Genomic DNA, 27,175 nt, shown 5'->3' with positions numbered 1-27,175 from the left:
TAACCGATTGATTGAACGAATTAATTTTTTTGTGTTCGTTTCATTCACACAAACACCGGACTTATACTATTATATCTGTCTTTCTTGTCGTAATTTCTGTTCTCGTGCCCTGTCTTATAAAGTAAAATATATATTTTTTATGGTATTTGCATCACTTTTATTAATATACGAGGTTTGTTCAGAAAATAACAGGATTTTTTTAATTTCGCGGATTTGGAGAATTCGATTGTCAAATGTTAATAAAAATTATGTTGGTATGCATGTTTTTAAAATATGCTAAAAGTTTCAGCTGTATTTATTATTTACTTTGTTTGTGGTAGCCGCTAAGGTTAGACGGGGTCGGCGTGCTCGGCGATTTTCGTCTTGGCGATCCAGAATGACTCCACTGGGACTATTCAGCCTTAGTTTCGACGTCATATCTGTAAACTCACGTTTTGTTACCTGTTTTAATACGTTTATTATGCATCGTAGTTGACTTCATTTCGTGACACCCGAGCAACTTTCATTCGCCGCTGTTTTTATTGGAAATTAAAATTTTGGAACAAATTTTGCTGCCACGCGTTTGATACCCAAAACATTCAAAAAATTGTCATGGCATGACCCGATCAATATGCCAACATCATCAGCGACTTCTTTGATTGTGATTCGGTGATCGCACATAACCATTTTATTCACCTTTTCCACGTTTTCATCGGTTGTTGATGTGCTGGGGCGTCCGGGCCGTTCGTCATATTTAACGTCTTAACGGCCATCTTGGAAACGCTTATACCAATCGTAAACTCTTGTTTTACTCATAGCAGACTCACCATAGACTATTGTTTACATTTGACACACTTTTTTATACTTTATTCAATTTTTGACAAAAAAATTGATACAAATTCTTTGATCCATTTTTTTTTAACAGACGAAAATCGCCGAGCTTAGCGGCTACCACAGACAAATTAAACAATGGATACAGCTAAAAGTTTTAGCATACTTCAGGAGCATGTAAACTAACAACATTTCTAATCAATTTGACAATTGGACTCTCTAAACCCGCGAAATTAAAAAATATATATTTTTTCAGAGCACACCTCGCATTTTATTATTTTTCGCATAGTGAGGCTGAATATTTTTAACAACACATATTTTTACAAATTTTGCTTTTCAAATCCAGTGTGAAAATGTCCGTTTGAAGATAGCAAAAAACATCTACATCATTTAAAAAATGAATAAGACAGATCAGACAGTCTTGTTTCGCATTTAGACTCATATTATACCACAGCCACAGAAGGGTTTTATAAAACCGTGTCTTTTTTTCATGTATTTTATATTTTGTAAAGTTGTTTTGGATTATTTTGAGTTTTTATTGTATACCGTTTTAAGGAAATAATAATTTACTACCCCAAGCGACCAATCTTACGTTTGATGTTTTATCCAACCAATAAGTATGTGGGATTTTCCTTCGACAGATATAATAAAATAACATGCAGTTGAGTACGAGTATACGATATTAAAATAAAATTCGATAAACATCTTCCACTCCACTCGTGAACGCTCTGCTCTATTGAGCTTCGATTTGTGCAAAGTGCAGTATATAAAAGTTATTCCAAACTTAAACCGCAGTCAGTAAATCTTTTACCAATCATATTCTTGACAATACACATTTGATTACAATATTTCAAGTTTGCCCAAATGCTTGTAGACAAAATACTGGATTTCAGACACTAGGGAGTCAATAAGATAAGAAATTACAACAGAAAAAAGAAAAAAAAGATGATGTGAACCACTTAAACCAGCACATTTAAACCATTTAACGAATGAACACGATAATGAACATTCAAACCACTTAAAATAACACTCAAACTAGCTAATGACGGGTCATAAACACTGTAAACGCCTAGACTTTTTTTTTAAAGCAATATTTGCGTTCTTATGATTTACCCAAATACTTCAGTTGTAAATAACTCAGTATTAGAAAATGGGAATCAAGTTGGAGTAGAGTGGGATTCGAACCACAAACCTTTGGTCCGTGAGTCCGAGACACTAGCCACAGGAACACAACCCGATACATTTTCAGTTTTCTTTCTCTAAAATATTCTCCATCTTTGTTGTAATTTGCTAATATACAAGTACATTCCAGTCAAATTAGATAAATGATGACGGACACATTTGCAAAATCTGCGAATCAAAAAACAGGTTACATGACCTCCAGATCAGATCCGAAGGAATGGAAGGGGCTTTCACAAGTATATGTTTAAGGTTTAATACAGAATAGCACTGTTCATTTTTATTATTTCATTATTCAAAAAATGTGGATTCAGTGTTTTGTGTTCAAAATGTGTCATTGTGCAGTGTCCGTAGGCGCCTGAGATCACCTGATACATTTTACCTTCCAATATGGAAATATCACAAGTATGTCATATATATTCGTAGTAACGAATACCGATAAAAATATATTAAATGTACGTAGAATAATTAATTGTATTTTTAAAATCAATATATAACATAATATTGTAAAAAAGAAATTTAATAAGGCTGAAATTAAACTCAACATGGTTCCCAGCACTACGTACTACAACAATGAATAGAAATGTGCCTACTGCTGACTGCGACACGGTACAAATTACTTGTACTTAAACACATCATTTTTTTCTACAAAACACTCATTTTACCCTGAAGATGGCTCCTGCACAGACACGGTATCACCAAAAAAAGAAACAAGTCGATAGTAGTGACAGTAAAAACCTTCGCAACTTTTTGTGCAAATTTATTTAAACAAGGGTTGGATTCGATCCCTTGTGAAATCATTAAGTTTGAAATATAACCACAGAGATGAAAAACATTTAAAAAAGGTAATACAGAAGCTTAGGCATTTTCAGAGCTGATGCTACGTAGTTTAAAAAGTGGCAACTTAAACCAGCCAATGACTGGTCATAAAACCTAGACTTCTTTATTCTCTGTTTTCAAATGTTCTTAATCTCGGTTTATTTTCTGTTATGTTGTAGAAATAATAATGACTCCTTAAAAACATAATCACAAAACTAATAATTTGAATTTTATGAACTTTGTAAGCGTTATAAAACATTTCGCATTTAATACGAATTCAAAGAGGAACGAAAATCGTTTTAATAATATGAATTTATAATCTGAGAATTACTTCCCGAATGCCGTATTGTCTTGGCGTTTAATTTGACCGTTGGCGTTGGTTTTATTTTTAATCATAAATACTTTAAAATTTGTTTTCAAGGAAAAATGTTTTCATTTATAAGTCTTGATGAAAATTTGGGGGAAAAGGTAATTATGTTAAAACTTCCAATAATTTTATTACGAAAGGGGGACGACAAAGGATTACTTTTACAAACTTTCCAAAAGTAAAATTAATCATTTTAAGTATTTTTGTTTGTAGGTATCTTTTGTACATTTTATTTGAAACACTGTGATTTTCTTTATTTCGCCGAACGAAGAGTTTCCATTTAAAATTTCTAATACGGAATTGGGTTTCAGATAGCTGTAGTTTAACTACACATTAAATATATTCACCTAAAATTACACGTTTTTAGAATGTGATTCTGTAGAATGTCACTCATATTAATACATGTTGCAGTTATTTTTCCCCACAAATATTTAAAGATAAAAATTTTTGATAAATTAAATAGTCAAACTTTGGATGAATTTTCAACTTTACGTGATGAAATAAATCTCTTTTCAGCTGACAGGTTATAAACGTTAAAAATTGACTTTTGTTTTTCTTCTCCAAAACCCTAAGAATTTATTTATTTTGGTTAAATTGTCTACTAAACTCTTTTATAACGTCAAAAGTAAGATACAATTTTATTAAATAACTAATTTGATTCAAACTTTTAATAAATTAAATGCCAAAACATGAAAACTATTACTATTAAAATTCTTACAAGTAACTCGTACTACTAAAAATTTGTTGTTAATTTATCACATCTTTAACTTGGTCAGTCCCATCGTAGTGTTGCAAACAGAGAATCATAGGTCCGAGGGTTGAACTCCGCTCTATCGTTACTTGGTACCTATCCGTACTTGCACAGTTTTATCTGACTAGTATAAAATACACCTAAAAATATTTTATAATCATCGATTTTATCTTAAAATATGATGTCCAGTACCCTAGAAAAAATCAGACTATTATTTACAAAACTATTCTCAGACCGGTTATTGCAAATGGTGTTAAAATCTGGGTTATGGCCAAAAGAGATGAAAACATGGTATTAGTGTTTGAAAGGAAAATATTAAGGAAGATATTTGATGCTGTTAATCAAAGCGGAGTGGGAATGAAGCGGTTTAATCATAATAAAAAGAAGATTACAATGGTTGGGCCATGTGCACAGAATCAATGATAATCAAAGCAGAGGAAGACCAAGATTAAAATGGCTGTATAATCCAGAAAGCGACATTAGATCAATTGGCCTGACGAACTGGTGAAGAGCTGCAGGGTGTAAGGAGGAATGGAGACAGATTCTGGAGGAGGTCGGGGCTCACAACGGGCTATAGCGCCACTGATGATGATGATTTAATTTTTTATCATAGTTAGGTTAACTTCATAATATGTTTAATAACAAAACTTGTTATTTTAAAATTCGTAAGCACTTATTTGAATGAATTTATACAATACGTCAAATCAATACCATTGCCCAAGGACATGAAACTGAATTCTGTTTGGTTTTGTTGTTGTGCTGCCGGTCATAAGAGATAATTTAGCACACGTGGTCTTTCCCATGGCTATAACCAAATGCTCCAATATAAATTAATTAAAAATAATAAATGAATACAGATTCAGGATCATTGTGGAAATTACTTAAGTGTTTTTTTAAACCATTTAAATAAGCCAAAACAAATCAACCTATTGGTTATTGGACACCACATTGATTTTTTGAAAATGTATGTTTTCAAAATTTCCAATTTCATATTAACCTACTTATGATGTCGATCTACGCCAACCCTTTTTTTAGTTTTTCTACGAAATCTGTAGATTTTTTAATACAGTCAAACAGGAATCAATGTCAAAATCTCGTTTTGTAATATAATATAAAAATAACAATAATAACATAAAAATAATGTTTATTTCAGTTCAATTGGGCGGGTAGTATAATACCTAATCATAACAAAGTAATATAAGTACGTATATTTTTATGTATTTAATTTAAACAGTTTATATTACTTTTTACACATTTTTTATTTATTTTATTTAAATCTTCATGTACAAAAAATAATTGTGAAAAGCAATATCTTGCAGCCAACCAAAAAACAGACTGGTACGAAAATATATACAAAAATATACATACATAAAAAAAAGTAAGAACATCAACTGTTTTTTAATAGAAAGATGATGCTTGCACAAGTTAACTTAAAAAATAAGGAGTTTGAAAGAAGAGAGAAAAAAAAACTTAGGAAAGAAAAATGTTAAAAATACATATTTCTTGTAAAAACAAAAAATACAGAGAGGTTAGGATTCTAAGGATATAATGTAATGTTTCGGGCGTTTCTTGAGAGTGGATAAAGAATGTGCACTTTTTATGTGAAGAGGTAGCTCATTCTCAAGTGTAGTACCTTGAACAGAAAAAAAATAGCTGAAAAATTATGTGCTATGTCACGGAATAAAAAATGTATTTTCCCGAGAAGAGCGAAATAAAAGACGATGATCAGGAAGGTAAATGAAATTCTCATTAAGATATTTAGGAGCGCAAGAATTATAAAGAACATTATAAAAAAAATGAGAGCAATTGAAAGTTTATGCACTGATAAAAACGAAGCTTCTTTGTATATTTTATATTTTATAACACGTCTCCATTTCTCTCGGTCATGGGCCGATTCGACGTCTCCGTTTAATGCAGACCCTGATATTTAGTAAACAGCATTTTTGCTCGTTTTTTCTTAACTGTCTCTGGGATATCAAGATATCAATGCGTTTGATGCATCTCTATTCCTCTTGGTCTTTAGGCAGCATTTAATGAATACTCCGTCATTCGGTCGGTCGATTTTTTTGAAGATCATCTTTAACTGTCCCTAGAATATCAGACACAAGGCGTATGATTCTGTTCCTCTTAGTCTTGACCCAATTTAAGGACTGGTTATTTGGTTATTTTATCTGATAAGGCACCGTCCTTTTGTCCACTTGAACCCTCAACTATCCTTAGGGTTTTAATCATAAGGTACATAATACACCATCATTCCTCCCGTTTTTGGACCAAGTTAACGGCCAAATGCAATGAAAACTTTGTTATTTAGACAGGTCATCTCGTAAAAAAAAAAATCTGTTACAACACACTTTAAGAGACCGCTTAATAACTTTTCATTTTACTTTTAATTTATCAAATGACAGGTATAACAGCGTAGATTCAAATGTTTTTTTTACTTGTTTCAGTTGTGTGGCAAGACTGGAACGTGCAAGTGTCGGGCGCGCGTGCAAGTCCAGGTGGCACGGCAGTACTAACGTGCAACGTGCCCCCAAGTGTGCGTGACCACGTGACTCTTAGCGCGTGGTACAAGGACGACACCATGCTGCTTCCTGCTCCACCTGATGAAGGTAAGTTCACCATTCGATTTAGATTTATTATTTAAATACAATAATACATAGATCAATGACTTTCAGTCAATAATAATGAAACATGCAATATTTTTTCTCTTAAAATTATGCATAAAAATGTATTTGAAACTTTCAAATACACAGAAAAAGAAGTCTGGGAAATATGTAAAACGGAAACGAGAAAGAAAATGTAAAGAATCTACATAGTTCAGCAAAAGGTTTCATAAAAATATGACGTTTAGACGTTACTCAAAAAATATTTTTCATTTATTTTTTACTGTCGAATTTAGATTTTATTTTGTTTTTTTAATAATCGTTAAAATGAGTTTATTTCAGGATCATAATCACTATTAAGCTTTTTGAAAGAAATATTAATTTGTTGTTCATTTTAGTAAAGGCGATTTATATGAAATAAATTACGTCGTTGTTCCACCACGAACATTCTTAAATTAATATGAATTTATTTTACTGTTTAATAGTAAGAACAGCTTTGTTTTCATTATTAACGTAGAAAATAGACCAAATCCTCTCAACTTTTCATCATTTATAAAATAAATGTTTGTTTAAATAACTGCTTAAGCTTGGAAAAACTGTGACCTTTCTCGTAAACAAACCGGCGACATATTTAAGACTATACCTTTATTCATTTGTCACCTACCCTTTAAACATAGATCCCTGTCAACAATATAAATCTACATACAACCTCTTTTCAATTTGTAACCATAAAACTGTTCTTACACGAATGTCCACACTTTCCCAGATTCCCTCCATTCGTCTCCGCGCGATACGCGCCTATCTGACTTGAAACAAATGTTCAGTGGTATTTTTTCAAGGAGACCTAATAAATAATGCATTTTTTATTTCATCTCAGTTTTATTTCTCTGAGTATACTCACAAAATGGCGTTACGCTGAAATCAAATGAAATTCTTCAATCTTTACCTGATAGTACCCGAATGTTAAGTTTAAAAACATTGTGTTATTTATTTATTTAGCGTCTTCTTTTATAGATTTTAACAAACATTACTTTGGACGATCTGTACATACTTAGGACATTAAATGTTTCTATCAATCATGCATTTTATTATAATATTTGCAAAATGGTGGAGTTTTAAAATGGATAGGCATTGAAGATTTATTTAGTGGTGTTTTAATTTAATTAATTAGAATTGTTTTAAAGTATCCAGGTATGGGTCGTACGAGTAAATTTTTTAATAAAAACAGAACTTTGTGCTCTATGCACCTGTGTTTAATGCATCTATTATCACATTTATTTTGAAAGACCGTCATTAATATTTAATTATTCCAACGAAAAACACAATATAATTATTTTATTATTTTATTTTATCGTTCTTAATGAAACACATATCATTTCAGCATAAATATGATAAAAACATTTTAAAAATAAACACAGTATAAAAATAACGAAAATTTAATGGAAAACATCCTGTAGACATGTGTATAATAAAAGCTTTTTAATGGACTATTAGCTTCCGCATAGTGGGCGAGCTTTTCCGATTTAGAACCGGAAAGCGTCATTAGGCATAAGAAAATGATGAGATGACAGAACTGTAATAAAAGCTTCCCTTATGTCCTTTCCGGTAGGATGTGCTTCCTTTTGATATCCAAAAACAGATAAAGTACCTTAATAACTATTGGTGACTTAAATAAAATGGGAGATTATTAATATTTATGTGGTTAAATTATTATTGCCAATGGCAATGCTTCTATCACCTAGAAACTGTATTTTCAATTTGATAGTAACAGTATACATTTATCAACAATCTGCATGCTGATGAATCTCACCAGCATAAATAAAGATTTCAGCTCTTTAACTTCACAAGTATCAACAGATAAAAGGATTGAAGGAATACAGATGTTCAAATATAGGCAGAATGGTGAATGTTACACAGTGTGTAAAGTGGCCACTTAAACCAGCCATTGACAGGTCATTAGCCCTGTAGATGCCTAGACTTCTATATTACCTTTTCTTAAATGTTCTTCATCTCTAAATAGTCCAGATCTTGTCTCGATGTCCCTTATGTTTGTCAATGCTTCTTTCTTTTTTTTTAAAATGTTTTAAACTATTCTTTTATTGTAATATTTAAACCTTATAAATTGTATACATGGACAATGTCCGTTCATAAATAAATAAATCTCTGTTGTAATATGTTAGTATACATTTATTATTACTTTTACTTTATTATTTTTCAAATATAATATGTACGCCCAGAGGGCTTTTATATGACAATCACAAAATTAAAATTGTTGCTTAGTAAAACAAGACAATGTGTAGGTCTAATAAATGTTTGTCTAATAATCGGATTTTTTTTCATAGGTATTGAATTTTATAATGATTTATAGATATTTATGTAGATACTATAAATAAATAAGGATAAAATACTACACAATAGAAGATTAGTAAATTAAATGTTTTTGAAAAATTATAACAGTTTTTTGGCAAAAAAAATAAGTTTGCAGTAGGTATTCTTTAAGTGTAGATGAATAAAAAAATAACTTATCATAGCCCTCCACTCATGTAGCAAATGCTGAATCAGAATCAACGAGTTGTCACAGATTGGTTCGAGGTCACCATCGGAGTTCGTCAAGGTTGCGGCCTTGCTCCGTTTACTTTTATGACCCTCGTGGATTTTATCCTAAGAAAGTCAATTCCATTAATTCGAAGAATATCCATCTCCTTATCGAAAAAACACTGTGACCTAGAGTATGCCGATAGTGCGGTCATAATTAACGATTTAGTCAGGGGTCTTCAGGCCACTGTAGATGGGCTAAATAAATCAATATTTAAAAAACCCATGTACTCTGTAACACTTCATGCCTTGATGCCCAAATTCTCCTGACTCCAAGTCATCGACAAGGTTGAGAGTTTTAAATACTTGGGAGTATATGTTACAGAAAATAGCAGCTTTCAAAAAGAACTGAGAGTGCTGCTAGGAGTAGCAGGCGCCACATTCAAAAGTATAAAGTCTGTCATGAGATCAGGTATTTATCAGTAAAAACCAAATGCCACCAATATAACACCTACTCTCCTGTATGAATTCGAATCGTGGCACCTCACTAGGGCCCAAAACAGCAAAATACTGAATTTCGTAAATAGGTGTCTCAGCAAAATCTTGAGTGTGCGGCGGGTTTTCTTTTAATTTTATTTTTTTTGTTTTTTTTACAATAAACATAAGTGATAAAACAGAGTATTAAAAAATAAAGCATAATTACATAGCAATGAAATATGTTGTCGTGTCCCACGACTATCTAAAAATAAACCAACAGTGATCGGAGCTTAACCAAATTTAAACGTAATAATAATAAAAAAATAAATCGCCATTTTAAATAATTTAAAAAGGTCTAACCGTCGTTCGAACCGAACTACACCGGGTGACCACGTGATCATACTCTCCAGTCCTTTAAAGCACGGCTGGCACGCCAACCCATTCCCCGTTGGTGCTTGGGCAAGTGCGCACATCGCTGTCGGAACCCAATAGTTCCCGCCCGAAGCGTAGAAGCTTCCAGCATTTTATTCATACAAAAAAATGTGCCGATCATAAAATGTTACCTCAGTAAACCTGCTTGGTGAGTAAGCAAAAATAAGGTTCAATTAAATAATAATACTCGCCTTTTCATAATAAGTTCAGTGCATAATTCGCTACTCTTTTACAGATAAATAAATCAAAGCAACGCTCAATTGAAATAGCGTCCGTTGAAACAAACCGTTTCGTTATATTGACGACTCTCCATATTGTAAGTATCTTTTAAAGTACGAATCTATTTGTTTTATCTTTTGTCTAGTACCTTTTATAATTAAATGCTTATTCTAGCATCTCGTTACCCCCACAATTTATTCGGATCCACGGACGGTGATCACGTAATGGCGTCTCGCGCGGACCTTCAACTTCAATAACTTATTTTAAAGCGGCGGATAGTCAGGCTCCATCTCCTTTTCATGAAAATTCGCTAGGATGGTTCGAATCTACAAATAATCGGTATTTTCTTCGAGCATCCACAGTCAAGGTTTGTGGTTCAGATTCTATCCAACACAGTGCCTTTGTCATCAGGAAAAGTGAATTTTACTATTTCAACAAGAGAACCCCTGGCCAAATTTATTTGGGTTGCTAGTAACTTAGAAATAATTTTGCTTAACATTTTTGTACATTATTAATCCACTGAATTAATCTCAATCAAACTGTTTCTCGAAGATAACCCCTGGCCAAATTAACGATTAAAAAAATTTGCACTTGAAAATAATGGCCACTGTAATAACATTTGAATTCCCAGAGGAATAACCCTGTAAGTTGTTCTAGAAATACTGTTAACCATTGTACACACTGTAAATTAACATTGTCCATTTTTGATGTTCTGTTTCTCCATAATTCTTATAATAAACTCAATTGTAACGAACAACTGGCTTATAATTCTGTTCTTCCAACCGATTTACCCCTAAACAAGGAATAATTCGGGTACCCAAGGACCCATGGCTTCCTAAAAGTAACCCCGAGCAAAACAAGACCAAGTTCTACCGGAGTGAGTCGAGGGCAAGATCGTAGTAGCAGAAATAACACGATAATGTACATATTAATTGTAAAATTAGTAAACAAAAATCCAACAAAAGCATGTCATGTTCGTGGGTATACAGGGAAATGTTAATAAATTTTGCTTTTGAGTTTTGTAATTAATAAAGTAATAAGAAAACGGATGCAAAAAGCTCCCGCGACAACTTCAATCAAGCGGAGGCAATACGGTTGGCTTGGCCATCTACTGCGGATGCTTCCTGAGGGCCTTAGCTACGCTTGCCTATTTTACAAGACATCAGGTTCTCGACGTCCTGGACGTCCACTGCTGACTGTTTGTCAGCTATTAATGTCAGAACTACAGGACGCAAACCTGACTCTGGAGGATGCACAGGAGCTGGCAGCTGAGAGAGATACTTGAAGGATCTTTGTGCACACCATATGCTCCAACTATGGAGGAAACGCGAAATTATTATGATGGTGATGAGTAAAATTAAAGTTTGACAACCTCGAAAAAAGTAATTAAGATTAAAAATATAAAAAATTAACAAAAAATTAGAGTTGAGAAAAAAAAATATTAAGTTAGAGAGTGAGAGACGTTTGGTTTTGTCGGGCGCCAGTTATCCGTAAAGAATAACAATTAGATTAAAGTTGCATTCAGTTTAATTATGTCAATGTGGAGGGGTAAGAGAAGAATAAAGATAAATGTGGATATTAAATGTATTTAAAATAAATTATAAACAATATCTAACCTAACTTACAATTAGACTTAACTTACTTAAACCATAAACTTAAAAATAACCTGACGCCCTGATGCGGCGCGCGGCGTGGTGACGCGAAGGCGGCGTGGGTCCTTGGCGTGCGGCGTGGGCACAGGACGCGATGGGGGCGGCGGCGTGGTGCATCGTAGGGGGAGGGCAGCATCTGGCTGCGGCAAGAGGGGTAGCTGGGACGGCGGCGTCCAGCTGCGGTGAGGTGTGCCGCGACGACGGCTCGTCACGAGCGGCGGCGTGGCTTCCTGTCCCATGGCGGGGCATGAGAAGTGACGTCGGGCGCGTGGAGGGACGCACGACGTGGGCGGCTCGTCATGAACGCAGCGGCGTGGGCGCGTTGGCGCGTGGGCGCGTGGGCTGCGTCACCGTGGTGCGGTGACGTGAGCGCGTGGGTTGCGTCGTAGGCGGCAGCGTTGGGGCTGCGGCGTCAGGGCTGGTTAGCCAGCGCGGTGGTTTCTCTCCTGGGCTGCTGACTGGGCTGCTGACTGGGCCACGGGGATGGCAAGGCACCCGTCCGTGACCCTTGAGGTCAACTGACGCAGGAGAAGAGAGTCCGGAGAGAGAGTTCGGCTCGCGGGTCCGCAGAATAGAGAGAGTTTGTAGAAGAGAGTGTTTCCGTAGAAGAGAGTTTCCGTAGAAGAGAGTCCGGGAAGCGGGCGTCATGGTTTTTATCATCTTTTAGACGTCCCCCCTTCCCGGTTGGTCTCGTCGCTCTCATTGGCGGGCGCACGCTTCGGTTGGGGCGGTCTTCCCTTCCCGCCAAATTCATTCTTTCCCGCCAAACGATGTTCTTAAAATCTAACTTATTCTACTAAACTTAAATATAAAATTAACCTAGTCTTATAAATTAACTTATGATAAGAATCGGAATAATCGGCGAGCGGGCACGAGAATATGTATGAAAGTAGAGGAAGCAAAGTCTATATGCCGAGATAGAGTGACGTGGCGTTCCATCCTCTCTACCTACTTTTACGGAGAAACGGCGTGATGGTTGCCGTTATAATTTATAACAGTTGGAATATATAAATATGTTGTTCATGGAAATAAAGTGATTTGGATTTCATGGATTTAAAAATATAAATATTATTTTAAACTATTATTATTCGCATTTTTAAAAATGTCCTGAGCTTCACAAGTATTGACATGTGGCCGGTTCTTGGGGGTACCTTCTCAGCAAGAACAATAGGCTCCCGATTGCCTGAGCGGACGGACTTTTATTACATACCTTCAACGACCCTTGCGAAAGGCGCAATTCGGGTTATTGTTGCTGACTAATAAATCGAACGGTATTTTTTTTAAATATAGACGCATTTACAGAAATTATTTTTAAACAAGAAATTATAGAATTGATGGATTTGGCACAGCGGTACTTTCTTTCTATATCAAGTTATTTTGATTTTATCGCCTTAAGAGTTTCAAGATTTTGTTTATTTAGGCTCATCTATCTCTGCGGGCAGTGCATGCACTTAAAAAATTAAAAGACGTATCCTAATAGCAAAAAATGTCATGACTCAACCGACCAAAATTCAGCAAGATCAGGGCATCTCGAAAAAAACTAAAATATTCATAGTGCATAGGCTCGTGTTCCCAATATTCTTGTATGGCGCAAAAACGTGAACAATTAAATCACGTGAGCAGGAGAAAATAGATGCCTTCGAGACGTGGTGTTGGCGTCGAATGCTGAGAATACCATGGACAACCAGAAGAACAAATGTCTCTTTACTGGAAGACTTCAACATAAAAGTTCGCCTATCGGCCTTATGCTGCCAACGTATGCTGCAGTTCTTTGGTCACATAGCTAGACGTGACCCAGAAAATCTGGAGGAAATAATAATCACGGGCAGTGTGCCAGGACGAAGAACCAGAGGCAGAGCTGCAGCTCGATGGATTGACCAGGTGAAAACAACCTTACGGGTGACGATATATCTGTGGAGAAGGTGCAGAGCCGTGAAGAGTGGAGACGCTTTGTCAATGGAATGGCTGGTGAGAGTACTAATGATCACGACTCTCAGAACTGAGAAATGACAGAGAAATCAAAAAACTGATAATGGATAACAAAACACATCAATTTATCCATACTTGTTTCCGAGCTGGTGTTGTCTGACGATTGGTGAATCAACAAAATAATTCTGTGTACCAGGTGTCACAACAAAGGTGGAATGCAATCTTGCACATCTATTTGGTACTTTGATACTAATCACTCTCGTTAAATCAGGGACGTCCAGTGTCTCAGTCCCCATTTTTTTTAAATTGTTTGCGTCATTAAGAATTGTTTGCTTACAAAGACCGGATAACTTTTATAATATTAAAAAATATTGTGCCTATTGTATATACTTTATTTATTCACACACAATTCCTCATCCTTGAATATGATTAACATAAAAAAGATACTTTATTTTATAATTAGGTTTTTTTTTGTATGTATATTCGTTTTTTAAAACAAATATTCGACCAACTCTTCTTTTCACCAGTCTGTTTTTTGGTTGACTGGAAGATACTGCTTTTAGCAATAAGTCCGCCAAACTACTTGTTCTTTGTAAATAAAGTTTTTTTTTAATTACCTAAAAAATGTTGTTTTCAGCAGAAAAAATATTTTTTTGTTTATGAATGTGGTATTTTGGTTGTTTATTTACAAATGTTTACTCCAATTTTACGTATTTTATGTTGTAACTGCGACAATGAATATAATAATAATGATGCATAAGGCACTGCATTTGTAAACCAAATGCAGCGTAGTTCAAAAATCGGTTACATGAAGGTAAGATGATCAGTCTTACGCTTCAGGTGTCAGTCGTATTGCAGTTCAAAATTATATCTTTGAAAGAAAACTCTTTTTAAAATTATGTAAACTACTTAATAAATCTAAGACTATTAGCATAATCTTATTGTTCTTCAAATCTCTTTAGCTGGAGATACACTTCAATTATTTTAGGCCCCTTATACCCATATTTATTTATATTTTCGCAACGTCGTTTTAAGTTACCAAAAATGTTGCGTCAACAAATAAATAAAAACCTTACTCCATTCATCCGTTTCTTAACTATGTTTTTAAAATATTATTAGGAATTAATAGCTTTTGTTGAAAATACCAGAAAGACATTAATCTGATTTGTAGTTTTGTTTTGTTTCTGTGAATTGCAAAATTTTATTATCCAATAAAACGTATATTTAAAACAAAGAAAATAAAACAGGGTTCTAAAATATTATCATGATATTTGGATAAATATCAAAATACCCAATATAAATATATATCAATATTCCTCCGATATATCGTCGACGAAAATCCACCACCGCGTAGTTCAGAGATTAACCTTTCCCTCACTAAGCATCCAAAAATTACACATGATCCGAACGGGGGGACCAAATGACCCCAGCAACTTCTTGTATATGGCGTCAGGAGAATAAAACGTTGGAAGTGTTTATGACCGTGCAATTATTTATTTGTGTTTTCGCTTACACATATTTTACTCGTTCTTGTATTTTATTCATTTTTGTTAGTTTGCCAAATGCTTATGTACATAAAGTGAAATTGACCATTGTATTATTTACAGAAAAATGTTTTTTTCTATTAATTTTACGATTACAAAAAATATACGGCAAAAAGCTGAAATAATATTTGAGTTATCGAGTAATCGAATTAAAATCGGTCAATGGGGGATTCGAATCTCCCTCTTTGGTCCGGCTAGGTTAAAATACTTTTTTTAAGATTTTTTTTATATATAAATCTTACTTTGCAAATACATGTAATGATATTTTTTATACGGGAGTTGCATTTATTATTGACCATGCTTATTATGTCATTATCATTCCATTTTCGCACCTAATGATGCATAGAGAACTGCATTGGTTTACCAATCGCAGCGTATCTTGATAATTTTTGTTACATAAAGATAAAATGATCAGTTGTTTACTTCAGATGCCAGTCATAGGACTATGAAATATTCTAGTGTAAAATCACTTTTTTATTAACATTCCATACCTACCATTTCGGGAATCGAACCCGAAACTTTTTGAATGGAAAGCGAAAGCGCTGTCCATTAGAGCGCGAGGAATACGATAAATATATTATAGGTATGTAATATTCCTTTTTAATTATGTATTTATTATATTTTTTCTTCGCATTTTGCAATAGGTATACCTACATTAGTTACAAACACAAAAAAACAAAACATAAAAAAAGAAGAAAATGTTTTGCAATAAAATAAATACAAAAGATAAAACAGCACTAAATCTCTTATCTAGCTAACCATCGGAATATAATCAAACGAAAAGTAATTTTTACTTGTATCTGTGACTAACAATTCTTCCCGAACCCAATCCAAATCAATATGTTAGGTAAAATATTTAAAGAGGAATACCATGTTTTGTGGATTTCAAATATTATCCAGTATCTAGGTTTTGACTGAACCAAATCTAAGAATGAAAAGTTCCTCTATAGCTGATGTAGCTGCATATGAATGCAGTGTCCTATGCACCATTAGGTGCGGATAGGGAATGTTGATGCTGCTGATGTAAATAGGGGCTAGATTTCTTAACTTCCGTACGCTATGTAGCTGCAAGACGTATTGTAATCTAGCTCTCATATAATTATTAAAATTGAGCTTTATGGAAATAGGGAACTAGAATTCCAACCGCCAATGCGCTCTGTAGCTGCAAGGCATGTTGGGATGCTTATTAAACAGCGCGTTTGAGGTGATTTTTACAAAAATGGCGCTATAAAAATTATCATAAATAAATATTTATCCTGCGAATCCTAAAACAAATCGATTTCTTATACGTAAATTTTATATTTATTTTTAATTTTATATTTTATAATGTACAATTAAAGTAAAGGAAGTGTTTTTTTATGTAATTGCTCCATAATTGTTTTTAAAATCTTTTGTTTACTTTGTATTTCTATCATTTATTATCTTTTCTCAACAATATTTTTAATTATGTACCAAGATAAAAAAATATAATTCCACGGTTTTAATGAGAATCTTACATCTAAAAATATAAAAGCACCTTGAGATAGAATCTTAAGCTTTGTATTTACTTTAACATATTACAACAGAGATGAAGAACATTTTAGAGAAGGTAATATAGAAGTCTAGGCATCTACAGGGCGTTTGACCTATTATTAGCTGGTTTAAGTGGCCACTTTACACACTGTGTAACATTAACAATTCTGCCCATATTTGAACGTCTATATTCCTTCAATTATTTCATCTGTTGATGTTCGTGAAGTTAAAGGGATAAATCTTTATTTATGCGGGTGAGATTCATTGAATGGAATTATTTCACCTACATACTAAGCAACGCCTGAAATTTTTTAATTTTATCAATTTCTATACTTCTTTATGGACCAGGTGGATTTATCAACAATATTTTGAGTCTGTCCAAACTTTTGTAGACAAGGACAGAATACAACTCCCTGAGGAACGGTTAACATTAACATATTACAACAGAGATGAAGAACATTTTAGAGAAGGTAATATAGAAGTTTAAGCATCCACAGGGCTTATGACCTATCATTGGCTGGTTTAAATGGCCACTTTACAACACTGTGTAACATTCACAATTCTGCCCATATTTGAACGTCTATATTCCTTCAATTCTTTCATCTGTTGATGTTTGAGCCCTGTAGATGCCTAGACTTCTATATTACCTTCTCTAAAATGTTCTTCATCTCTGTTGTAATATGTTAATGTTAACAGCTCCCCAGGGAGTTGAATCATTGTATTTACGTTAAAAAACCTTCGGAGTTTGTCAAACAAGGCCAAATAAAACGACTTTTGAATTTCAAAAAAACTTATGAACGCGTTACTAAAAATTCTGAATAAAAATGTATTACGAGCTTTTCTGGCCAAATTTATAATTTTTATAAAATTTGTAATTATGAACATGCAATGAGCCAATGTAATAAGGTACCTACCAATTTCCAGACATTTTTAAATAAAAATGGCACCTACATAAACGTTTTCTTCAGTATTATTATTGTAACAAGGCCGTTTTTATTTAAGTAACTTCCGATTTATTTATGAGCTCTTAAATCTCGAACATATTTTAATCTTGTTTAATCGATTTTACACTATGCGGTAGTTTTTTTGGAATTTTATCTTCCACTATATATTATTTTCTTTTGACCAGTTTGTTTCGTGGTTAGTTGACAGATATTGCATTTCGCAATAAGTTCTCCAAAGCACTCGTTTTCTTTGTTTCTTGAACATAACAAAGACTTTTCTTCCCTCGTTCTCTAAAATGTCCTCCATCCTTGTTATAATTTGTTAATCTTAATGACTCCCTAGGGGGTGAATTCTAGTTTTTTGTCTGCAAATAATTCGACAAACTTACAATATTATAAATTATAACTGTTTTGTGTATTAGAAGGAACTATTCATTTCATTTATGATAGCTGAAATATAATTACATAAAATGGCTTATATTGTTTGTATAAATTTTAAATTGCCTAAACAGCTGAATATTACAAAATAAAATGTACATTTTCTGATGTTTTCCATTACTGTAATAAAGCGTAGTCACGTCTTACTACGATGTTTTTCTATTATCTTATAGTCAATGTTTTCAAAATTATAAATAAGCCAACAAAATATATAGTGTTTTTCATTTAAATGTGTTATTGAAAATAATTTGAACGTCTTTTCTAACTTTTTGATTCAAAATTTTGTATTCCTAGTGGTATTTATTATAAAGGAGTAAACATGTCGTTTATTCACAAGCCTGTGAAGTATTCGTCACATTTTTAATCAGATATTTGGAAAGCTTTGTTCAGGACCACACTTTGCTCTACTAAGTGCTTTCAGCGGAACCCTTTTTAAAAGTTTTGGGATAAAACACACCCCTAATAGCATACCATTAAATCTGACGTGTCATCTTTCAAGCTCTTCCGTCTCCTAACTACAGAAAACTTATTTTTTGACCCTTGAAAAGTTTTTAATTTTTCAACAATACGTACTTTGACCTTTTTATTTGTGTTCCGTAGTTTGGATTTTTCTTTTTTAGAAACCAAACAAACAATAAACCGATTTTAAAACTTTTTTAAGTTGACTTAAATAGGATGAAAATTATGTTTTTTTGTATATTGATGGACAGATATTGAGTTTTTACTTAATCACTGTCTTCTATTTGTTTGTTTTGTGGTCTAGCCACCCGTGCGTTTGTTTATCATTCCTCGGGTTCAATTTCCGATTGTGGTTTATTTTAATTATCTTCTGTTTTTTGTTGAAATATTTAATACTCTTATACAGGCGCCTGAAACGTAAAACTGATAGTCTTACCTTCGTGTATATTACAAATGATCGCTGATATAATAATAATAATATTTGGCTGATTTCGATTTTTGCAATTTTTGAAAAAATCACCTCAGGGGCGCTTTACAATTGTATACTTAAACTTACATTCTAACTCAACTAAAGTGACATATTATATTTTTTTATTAGACCCATAAGAGTACCTAACATACTATCTTTAGTATTTTCGATGTGTGTCTTTTATTTTATTTTTTTTAATTTTTTAATTTTTTTTTATTTTGTTTTATTTTACTTTATTTTAGTTAATTTTTTTTTATTTTATTTTATTTTATTTAAATTTATTTTGTTTCATTTTATTTCATTTTATTTCATTTCATTTTACCACCTAACATACTATCTTTAGTATTTTCGATGCGTGTCTTTTATTTTTTTTTTTTTTGTTTTTTGTTTTATTTTACTTTATTTTATTTTATTTTATTTTATTTTATTTTATTTTATTTTATTTTATTTTATTTTATTTTATTTTATTTTATTTTATTTTATTTTATTTTATTTTATTTTATTTTATTTTATTTTATTTTATTTTATTTTATTTTATTTTACTTTATTTTACTTTATTTTACTTTATTTTATTTTATTTTATTTTATTTTATTTTATTTTATTTTATTTTATTTTATTTTATTTTATTTTATTTTATTTTATTTTATTCTATTTTATTCTATTTTATTTTATTTTATTTTATTTTATTTTATTTTATTTTATTTTATTTCATTTTATTTTATTTTATTTTATTTTATTTTATTTTATTTTATTTTATTTTATTTTATTTTATTTTATTTTATTTTATTTTATTTTATTTTATTTTATTTTATTTTATTTTATTTTATTTTATTTTATTTTATTTTATTTTATTTTATTTTATTTTACTTTATTTTATTTTATTTTATTTTATTTTATTTTATTTTATTATATTTTATTTTATTTTATTTTATTTTATTTTATTTTATTTTATTTTATTTTATTTTATTTTATTTTATTTTATTTTATTTTATTTTATTTTATTTTATTTTATTTTATTTTATTTTATTTTATTTTATTTTATTTTATTTTATTTTATTTTATTTTATTTTATTTTATTTTATTTTATTTTATTTTATTTTATTATATTTTATTTTATTTTATTTTATTTTATTTTATTTTATTTTATTTTTTTACATTTTGTAAATTTGTATAACAAGACTTATACGAACCGAGTTTAATAATATTATAATACTAAATATTAAGTGTGAAACAGTGTTGTAATCGAGCGATAATCATTTGAAGGGAAAGCTCGCGTATCGAAACCAGCTTAAGCTAGGGTTTCCTAGGACAGCGGTGCCCGTATTTTAACGGCCGCAGTGAACGGTGATGCAGTGGACAGCCGTCGTAAAGGTGATTAGAGAGTGGTTTCCTAGGAAAACGGTGTTAAATGGTGTTGATAACACCGTTTTCCTAGAAAACCACACTCTAGTCACCTTTACGACGGCTGTCCACTGCATCACCGTTCACTACGGCCGTTAAAATACGGGCACCGCTGTCCTAGGAAACCCTAGCTTTACTTTTATTACGTTGTACGTAACTAAAAAACATAAATTCTTAACAATATTATGTCAGTACGTATGTTCCAAGTTATTATACAAGCGAACTACATATCTGTACAAGCGCCATCACTGCACGGATTTCGAACGTGTCTTCTCCCTCAAACGGATGATTTACCGTTTTGACGAACAGTATATCTCGCTCAAGCCACGGTTTTACCAGATCTGATATTTTTCACCAACATTTAGGGTAAAAACTCGTGCAAAACGAAATACGCACGGTGACGTTTAGCACATGCGTGAAATGACAAGGTAAGAAGCTCGTTCGCTTGAGTTAATCTTGCTAGATCTTTGGGTTCTAGTATCGAATAAAATATATACATAATGTTGCAATAAGTCCTTGTTTCTTTGTATTGCATATATCAATTTATTATCAATTTTTAATAACATTTATTTTGATTTGTCAGAGCACTGCTCTTAGGTATCAGGGGCCTATCGTCCATATAAGCGATTATGCGCAGCTTACTATTATATTTGGCTTTACATAATAATATTTTATAGTAACTTATTTTCTGAAAAACAAACAAATGATTGTTATTTCTTTCAAATCCCTGTCACCGTTTGTGTTCTCTTCCAAAAGATATCAATAAAACGGGCCCATTAGCAGCATTGAGCGAAGAAACTAGCAGGTTATTCCAGCTTATGTCTTAATACAAAAAAGTATGCTACATTTTTAACTTGAAGAATACAAAAATAATTTTAAGATTCTAGAATTGCAAAACAAAGTATTTCGAATATTGTCTCCGAAGACCTATTTGTTTAGATATGGAGCGGTCATATCGCAAGACATGTGGCATCCAACGCGACGTTTTTGGCATTATTCAATTCTTGTATAGATCGACCAGTTGACATTTCAATCGTAATGGGAATGAATTCACAGTGGTATTTTTAATAAATTTTTATATAAGTTTTATACTCAAATAATGGAAAATACAGATTATATATCGCGAAGTAAATAATCGTCATTTAAGTTGATTGCATAGATGAGAGATGTTGTTGTATCACTCAAGATTACAGAAAAAAAAAGAATTTACATATTGCTAGTACATATTATTATATGCTAGCTACCAATTTATGAAAAAAAATTGTAGCTTACCTGTAAACAAAATCACCGTTCGCCACTGTTATGCACATACTAAGAAACCATCTTTGTTTAATACCTTCCGAGTTTGCCTCTTGAGGAATTTCATGAGGATTGAACAAAATACTAACAGATGTGGAAGACAATGAATTATTATTAAAGGCGAACAAATGATCTTTGATTTTTTGAAAGTGAAACTAATTTGTTTGTTTTCTTCCAGGTGCTAAATATGTGGTAACTGGCAATACATTGCACGTGCGGGATGTGCAACAAAATGACGCTTTGTCTCGGTACGCCTGCTCTACTGAGAACACCCTGACTAACGAAAGGCGAAGGAGTTCACCTGTCAACTTGGAAATACTGGGTAAAAAATAATTATTACTTTAATTCTTTATTTATTTAAATGTAAAAATGACAAATAAAAATATGAACAAAATTATTTTACCAAAAATATTTTGAACAACTCATTTTTTTTCGAATGGGAATTTGTATGATTTTACCGAAGCGCTCAATTCAGTCTTCCAACTTCTTGGTAGTATCAAGAGTAATTTTGTTTCAAGGGTCGTTAGCGAAGTCATTACAATATTCAAACAGTTGAAACAAAATGATTTCATCATTCCCCACAGAGGAGTACATGGATACACCAACTGCTGAGTATCTATCTCATACGTTTTAATCAATTTATTTTCATGTTTCCAAACGTGTAACCAGAAGTTGGAATCTGCCATTTATGAAATCTCTCTAATAGCAACTTTTGTTTTTTAACCCCAATGTCCACAATGTGTGTAGATTAGTCAATTCATCACAAAACTTGGAAGTCTATGGGATAGATCTTTTGGCTTTTCGTAGATCTCTTCGCCATTAATACAGTGTGGGATGAATGTGGATTGGCATAAGTTAGCTCGAAGTCGAGCGTATTGATCGTGTTTATAAATATATTGTTAACCATTATTTTATTGCCCTTGTTGGTCTTTGTTTTATGATGTTTTTGTTCAGTTTCTTTTAAATACATCTTCATAAAACTATTGTCATTAGCTTGTACCGTATTATAAAATAAATAAATAATGTGTTTTGAAATTTTATTTTTATTTTGATTATTGATTCATTGAATCTTTTACAATTGCCAATAACTAAATCATAACTTAAAAATAAAATTTCAATAGATGAATATTTACAGGGCAAGACTGCGTGGCATTTATTGATTTTAATTTATTTATAGATTGGTGATTATTGATTTTAATTTATTGCTTTTAGTTTTTTGATTACAATTCGTTTGATAGGTTTAGTTGACTAATTATTGGTTTATATATTAATGATTTATATTTTACAACATTATTCTTTGGTATGTGTATTTTGATGGTGCTCCAACACGCTAGTGAATGGTTTCTCATTTAATAAGATATATACAAGAATCAAAATGGTACCTGTGTCGATATTCGCTAATAAGCGGAATGGGGAATGTTGTAAAAACGTAAAGTGGCCACTCAACCCAGCCAATGACAGGTCATAAGCCCTGTAAACGCTCGAATATCGATAATCCTGAATTTGAAAAAAATCTACCTCATCTCTGTAGGAATATTGATAAAAAAAAAAAAAAAAAAAAAAGATTTATATTTTATTGATTTACATATTACTCTATAGTAGCTCTTTTCAAACACGCTGTGCTAGACAAAATCTTTTTTTAAATTTGCTGGCAAAGCCTTAATTTCAAGAAGTATTTTATTGTAGAATCGAGTGCAGTTTGAGGCAAAATGATTATTATTTTTTTGCAGTCTAGTGTTGGGCACAACTAGCATATCTATACTTCTAGTGTTGAACCTATAGAAATCTCTGCTTCTTCTTAAATTCAACAATATTCTTATGAACGTACATTAAATTTTCATAAATATATTGGCATGGGACTATCAATATGTTGTTTTTTTTTATATATCTCTGGGCGATTCTCGGGGGTTCATATTGCAAATTGCTCAAACAGCTCTTTTCTGCAGCACAAAAACAGAATCAACATCCGCAGCACTTCAACACTGCAGTATACCCGTAAGACAGAATGCTGTCGAAATAACTGAAGTATACCAAACTTGCTGTTTCTACATTAGTAAGATGTCGAATCTTTTTAACAGCGTAGGCTGCAGAACTAAGTCTGTTCGATTAATTAGCTACATGTGGACCCCACTGAAGCTTGGAATCTAATTTAATACCTAATAATACGGTGGTATCCACAATATTTCGTTTTTGTCTTTAATTTTTACATTAAACATAGTTTGTTTGACATCACGTGTCACAAATCTAATAGGTCGAATTGAATGTGTTTATTCAGATAGTTGAATTTAAAAAATTATTGGAAATTCCTTCCATTAGTAATACAACTGAATAATATGCATGGAAAAAAACAGTAAATATTAGTAACTTGTTGGCTAATAATATTTGTTTTTCCCTGCCAACGTAAATTAAACCCGCATTATACACTAACAAAAGTATTAATAAACCTCTAAGAGTAGAAAACAGTTGAAAAACTAAAACTAGCTGAAATTTAGTCGCCAAGGTGTAAAATTTTATATTAGTAAAATAGTAGATTTTTTACTTAAACTTTCATAGAGTGATTGAGAAGTAGGTAATAACTTTTCAAAATGTGATAATTTTCAATCACCTTATTGAAAATTATCACACTTTTGATAGTAAAAATGTAATAAATAAATATATCACATGTTTGTAATGGGGGTCAAAACTAAGATTATTATAAAATATAAAAAAATGCAAAAAGCGGTCAAAAAATATATTCATGTAATTTATAACAATTTAAATATCAAAATGGCAGTATGTAACTCAATATGTTTATTATTTTAAAATATCCAATTCGATACCTACTATGCTGTAATTAAGAAGGTACATTATTACTTTTCTGAGAATTTGTAGCCAGGACGTAAATTGAACACATGTTAGCAGATTATGTTTTTTATTTATTTACTTGTTATTTAGAAAAATTTAAAATATTTAGTGTGGGTTTATGTAGAGGCCTTCACAAAGGAAAAGTCACGTTAAATGAAATAAGTAGGTAACTCAATAAACACAAAAATCAAATAATGTATTTTGAGAAATTTAAAGTGTAGATATTTATAAACATAAACCAAAAATACACAATGTCACACAAGCAAAAATAATACAAGTGTAGTAACAAATATAATTAAAAAAAAAATTTTTAGAAGTTTATTTTTAAAGTATATTTTAAAATGTATAACATAATATAATCTTTTTTGACATTTTAACTCTCTTACATCTGGTATTATGGCGTAAATAAAATTTTTGGAGCAATTACTCATAAACTAAATTACTGTTTTATGGTAAAAATGGAGGCGAAGGTTAATACACGTGGGGCAATACAGTTAAATAAGTATTGAGATACGTGTATGTGGTAATAAAAATATTACACTTTTGCCAATTAACGGATTTGCCAATTAGTCAAAGCAAAAAGATGTTCATTGAATCAAAATACTTCATGAATTTGAGTACCTAGCTACCCTGCGCCAAATTGTATTTTATTGAAATGTTCAAACAATCTCAAAATCTGAACTCCAATTTCAGATTAATTAGAATTTCCTAATCATCCTTTGTTTTGTGAGTACCTAATAAGTATTTTAAATCTACAGTGGTGGGTGGAGGTTGCTGTTTATTTCAGAAATTTGTCTTTGACTCAATAATTAATTGCATAGTTGGTCCAGCATCCCTATTGGCTCTGGTCAGTAGACAGCGCATTTACTAAGTTTACAAGACCCTTGAGAATTCCACCCAACGGGGTGCAAATCAGAAGTAATATTGGCTAGAACTTGCATTTAATCGATTGTATGCTTCCATTCATTTCTTAGTTTAAATTCAATTAGTAAGTTTAAAATTTTCCGTAATGGAAAACAAATAAATATTTATATAGGATTAAAGAAAAACAATGAATTTAACCGCTATAATTTTTGCTATAATGGCTTTTCAGTTCAGTACCGCATAGTGGTGACTATTAATAAATTGAATTTGACTAAGTTATTTTAAATTCAATATTTTACTAACCATTTTTACGGTTATTGGCAATTATGCATAATTAAATAAAGTAAAAAGTGCTAGAATCAGAAATTCAATTTGTGGGTAATTACCTTCATTAACTTTATTCTCCAACAAACTTTCATCTTAATCAAACGCAAAAATATACCATCGTTTGTGATGTAAAAATTATTTAATTTTACTGCAACTGTAATGCAATGTATTTCTTTAAATAGTTATAAAAAACACAAAAAAATGTGTTAACTTAAATTTTACTAAATATGTACAAGAATAATTTCAGTGACTATTTTACAAGTTATTAAATTCTGGCACTAGTTTTCAAAAAAATTTTTTAATAGTTTTTTTTTTTAATCACAAAATTATATTCTCTATTATTTACTTCGTATTACATACATATAACTTTCATACTTTTATTTATTTGCTGTTTTTACCTATTGAGATGCATGTTTTTTGACATTAATATTTGAGGAAATTTAATAAATAATTAAAAATCATATGTTCCTTTTAAATATTTATCTTAAAGTTTTTGTTTGTTTTAACTTTAAGCCGAAACCAAGTGAAGGTTATCACAAGATTCCTTATAACGCAATGCAGGTTGAATAAACACCTTGCTAAAATGCACCATTTCTGAAACTTCTAGATGTAGGTTCTGCAGTGAAAATAATTACACACCTGTACAAATAAAATGTGAATGTGATGCTTTATGTAACAAAATAAGCCTCATCCTCGGAGGACCACTGGTTAAATCTGAAGATGTTAGTGCGCTTCCTCTTTTCCTTATAGCCCAATACTTTAAGAACCTGGGATTGAAAGAGGAGATTTAGCAATTTGAGAAATGAGAACACTCGCCCTTCATTCGGTAGTTAGGCTCTTTAAAGACCTGTCTAATTTACGGGAACCTGTCACAATAGATCTACGCAGGTTGCAGTGACGTCAGAAGCTTATATAGCACTGACGTTCATCTTTCAGAAAAAGAACAGAAATTATTGGTTCTTGAAACAAAAGTCTATGACGTATGCAAAGGAAGTGATTTGCTGATGAAAGTCGATAAATTGAATGCAATGTTTTTTAAAAGAAATGAATGTATGACCCAATGTGAGATCACTGTGAATGTGGTTTATACTGAAACAGGTAGAGGAATTTGTGTATCCGGGTAATATGTATACTAGGGATGGAATGACTAAGAAAGATATTGAAAGGATGGTTAGTGCTGAGAACAGAACCAAATTAGCCGTTCACAATGGAGTCCTGGTGCCGACCCTAATGTGTGGTAGCGAAGTATGAAATTCTAAAAACAAGGATTTAAATAGGCTGAATGCTGTCCAAATACGAT

General features: G+C 31.8%; 1 protein-coding gene across 2 annotated transcripts in view; it reads left to right on the top strand.

The window, feature by feature from the left end:
- LOC148280467 (cell adhesion molecule Dscam1-like) overlaps positions 1-27,175 on the top strand; it is a 139,010-nt gene that overhangs the window by 18,869 nt on the left and 92,966 nt on the right. For both annotated transcript variants that reach the window (XM_088228336.1, XM_088228337.1), the window contains exons 2-3: positions 6,374-6,535; positions 22,019-22,162. In XM_088228336.1, the coding sequence (XP_088084462.1) occupies positions 6,374-6,535; positions 22,019-22,162 (306 nt within the window). The remainder of the gene's footprint in view (positions 1-6,373; positions 6,536-22,018; positions 22,163-27,175) is intronic.

This window comes from Micrasema longulum, unplaced genomic scaffold, assembly GCF_059751315.1.
Source record: "Micrasema longulum isolate JH-2025_06_02 unplaced genomic scaffold, ASM5975131v1 h1tg000578l, whole genome shotgun sequence".
NCBI classification, from domain to species: Eukaryota; Metazoa; Arthropoda; class Insecta; order Trichoptera; family Brachycentridae; genus Micrasema; species Micrasema longulum.
This window is presented reverse-complemented; position numbering and strand designations above follow the sequence as displayed.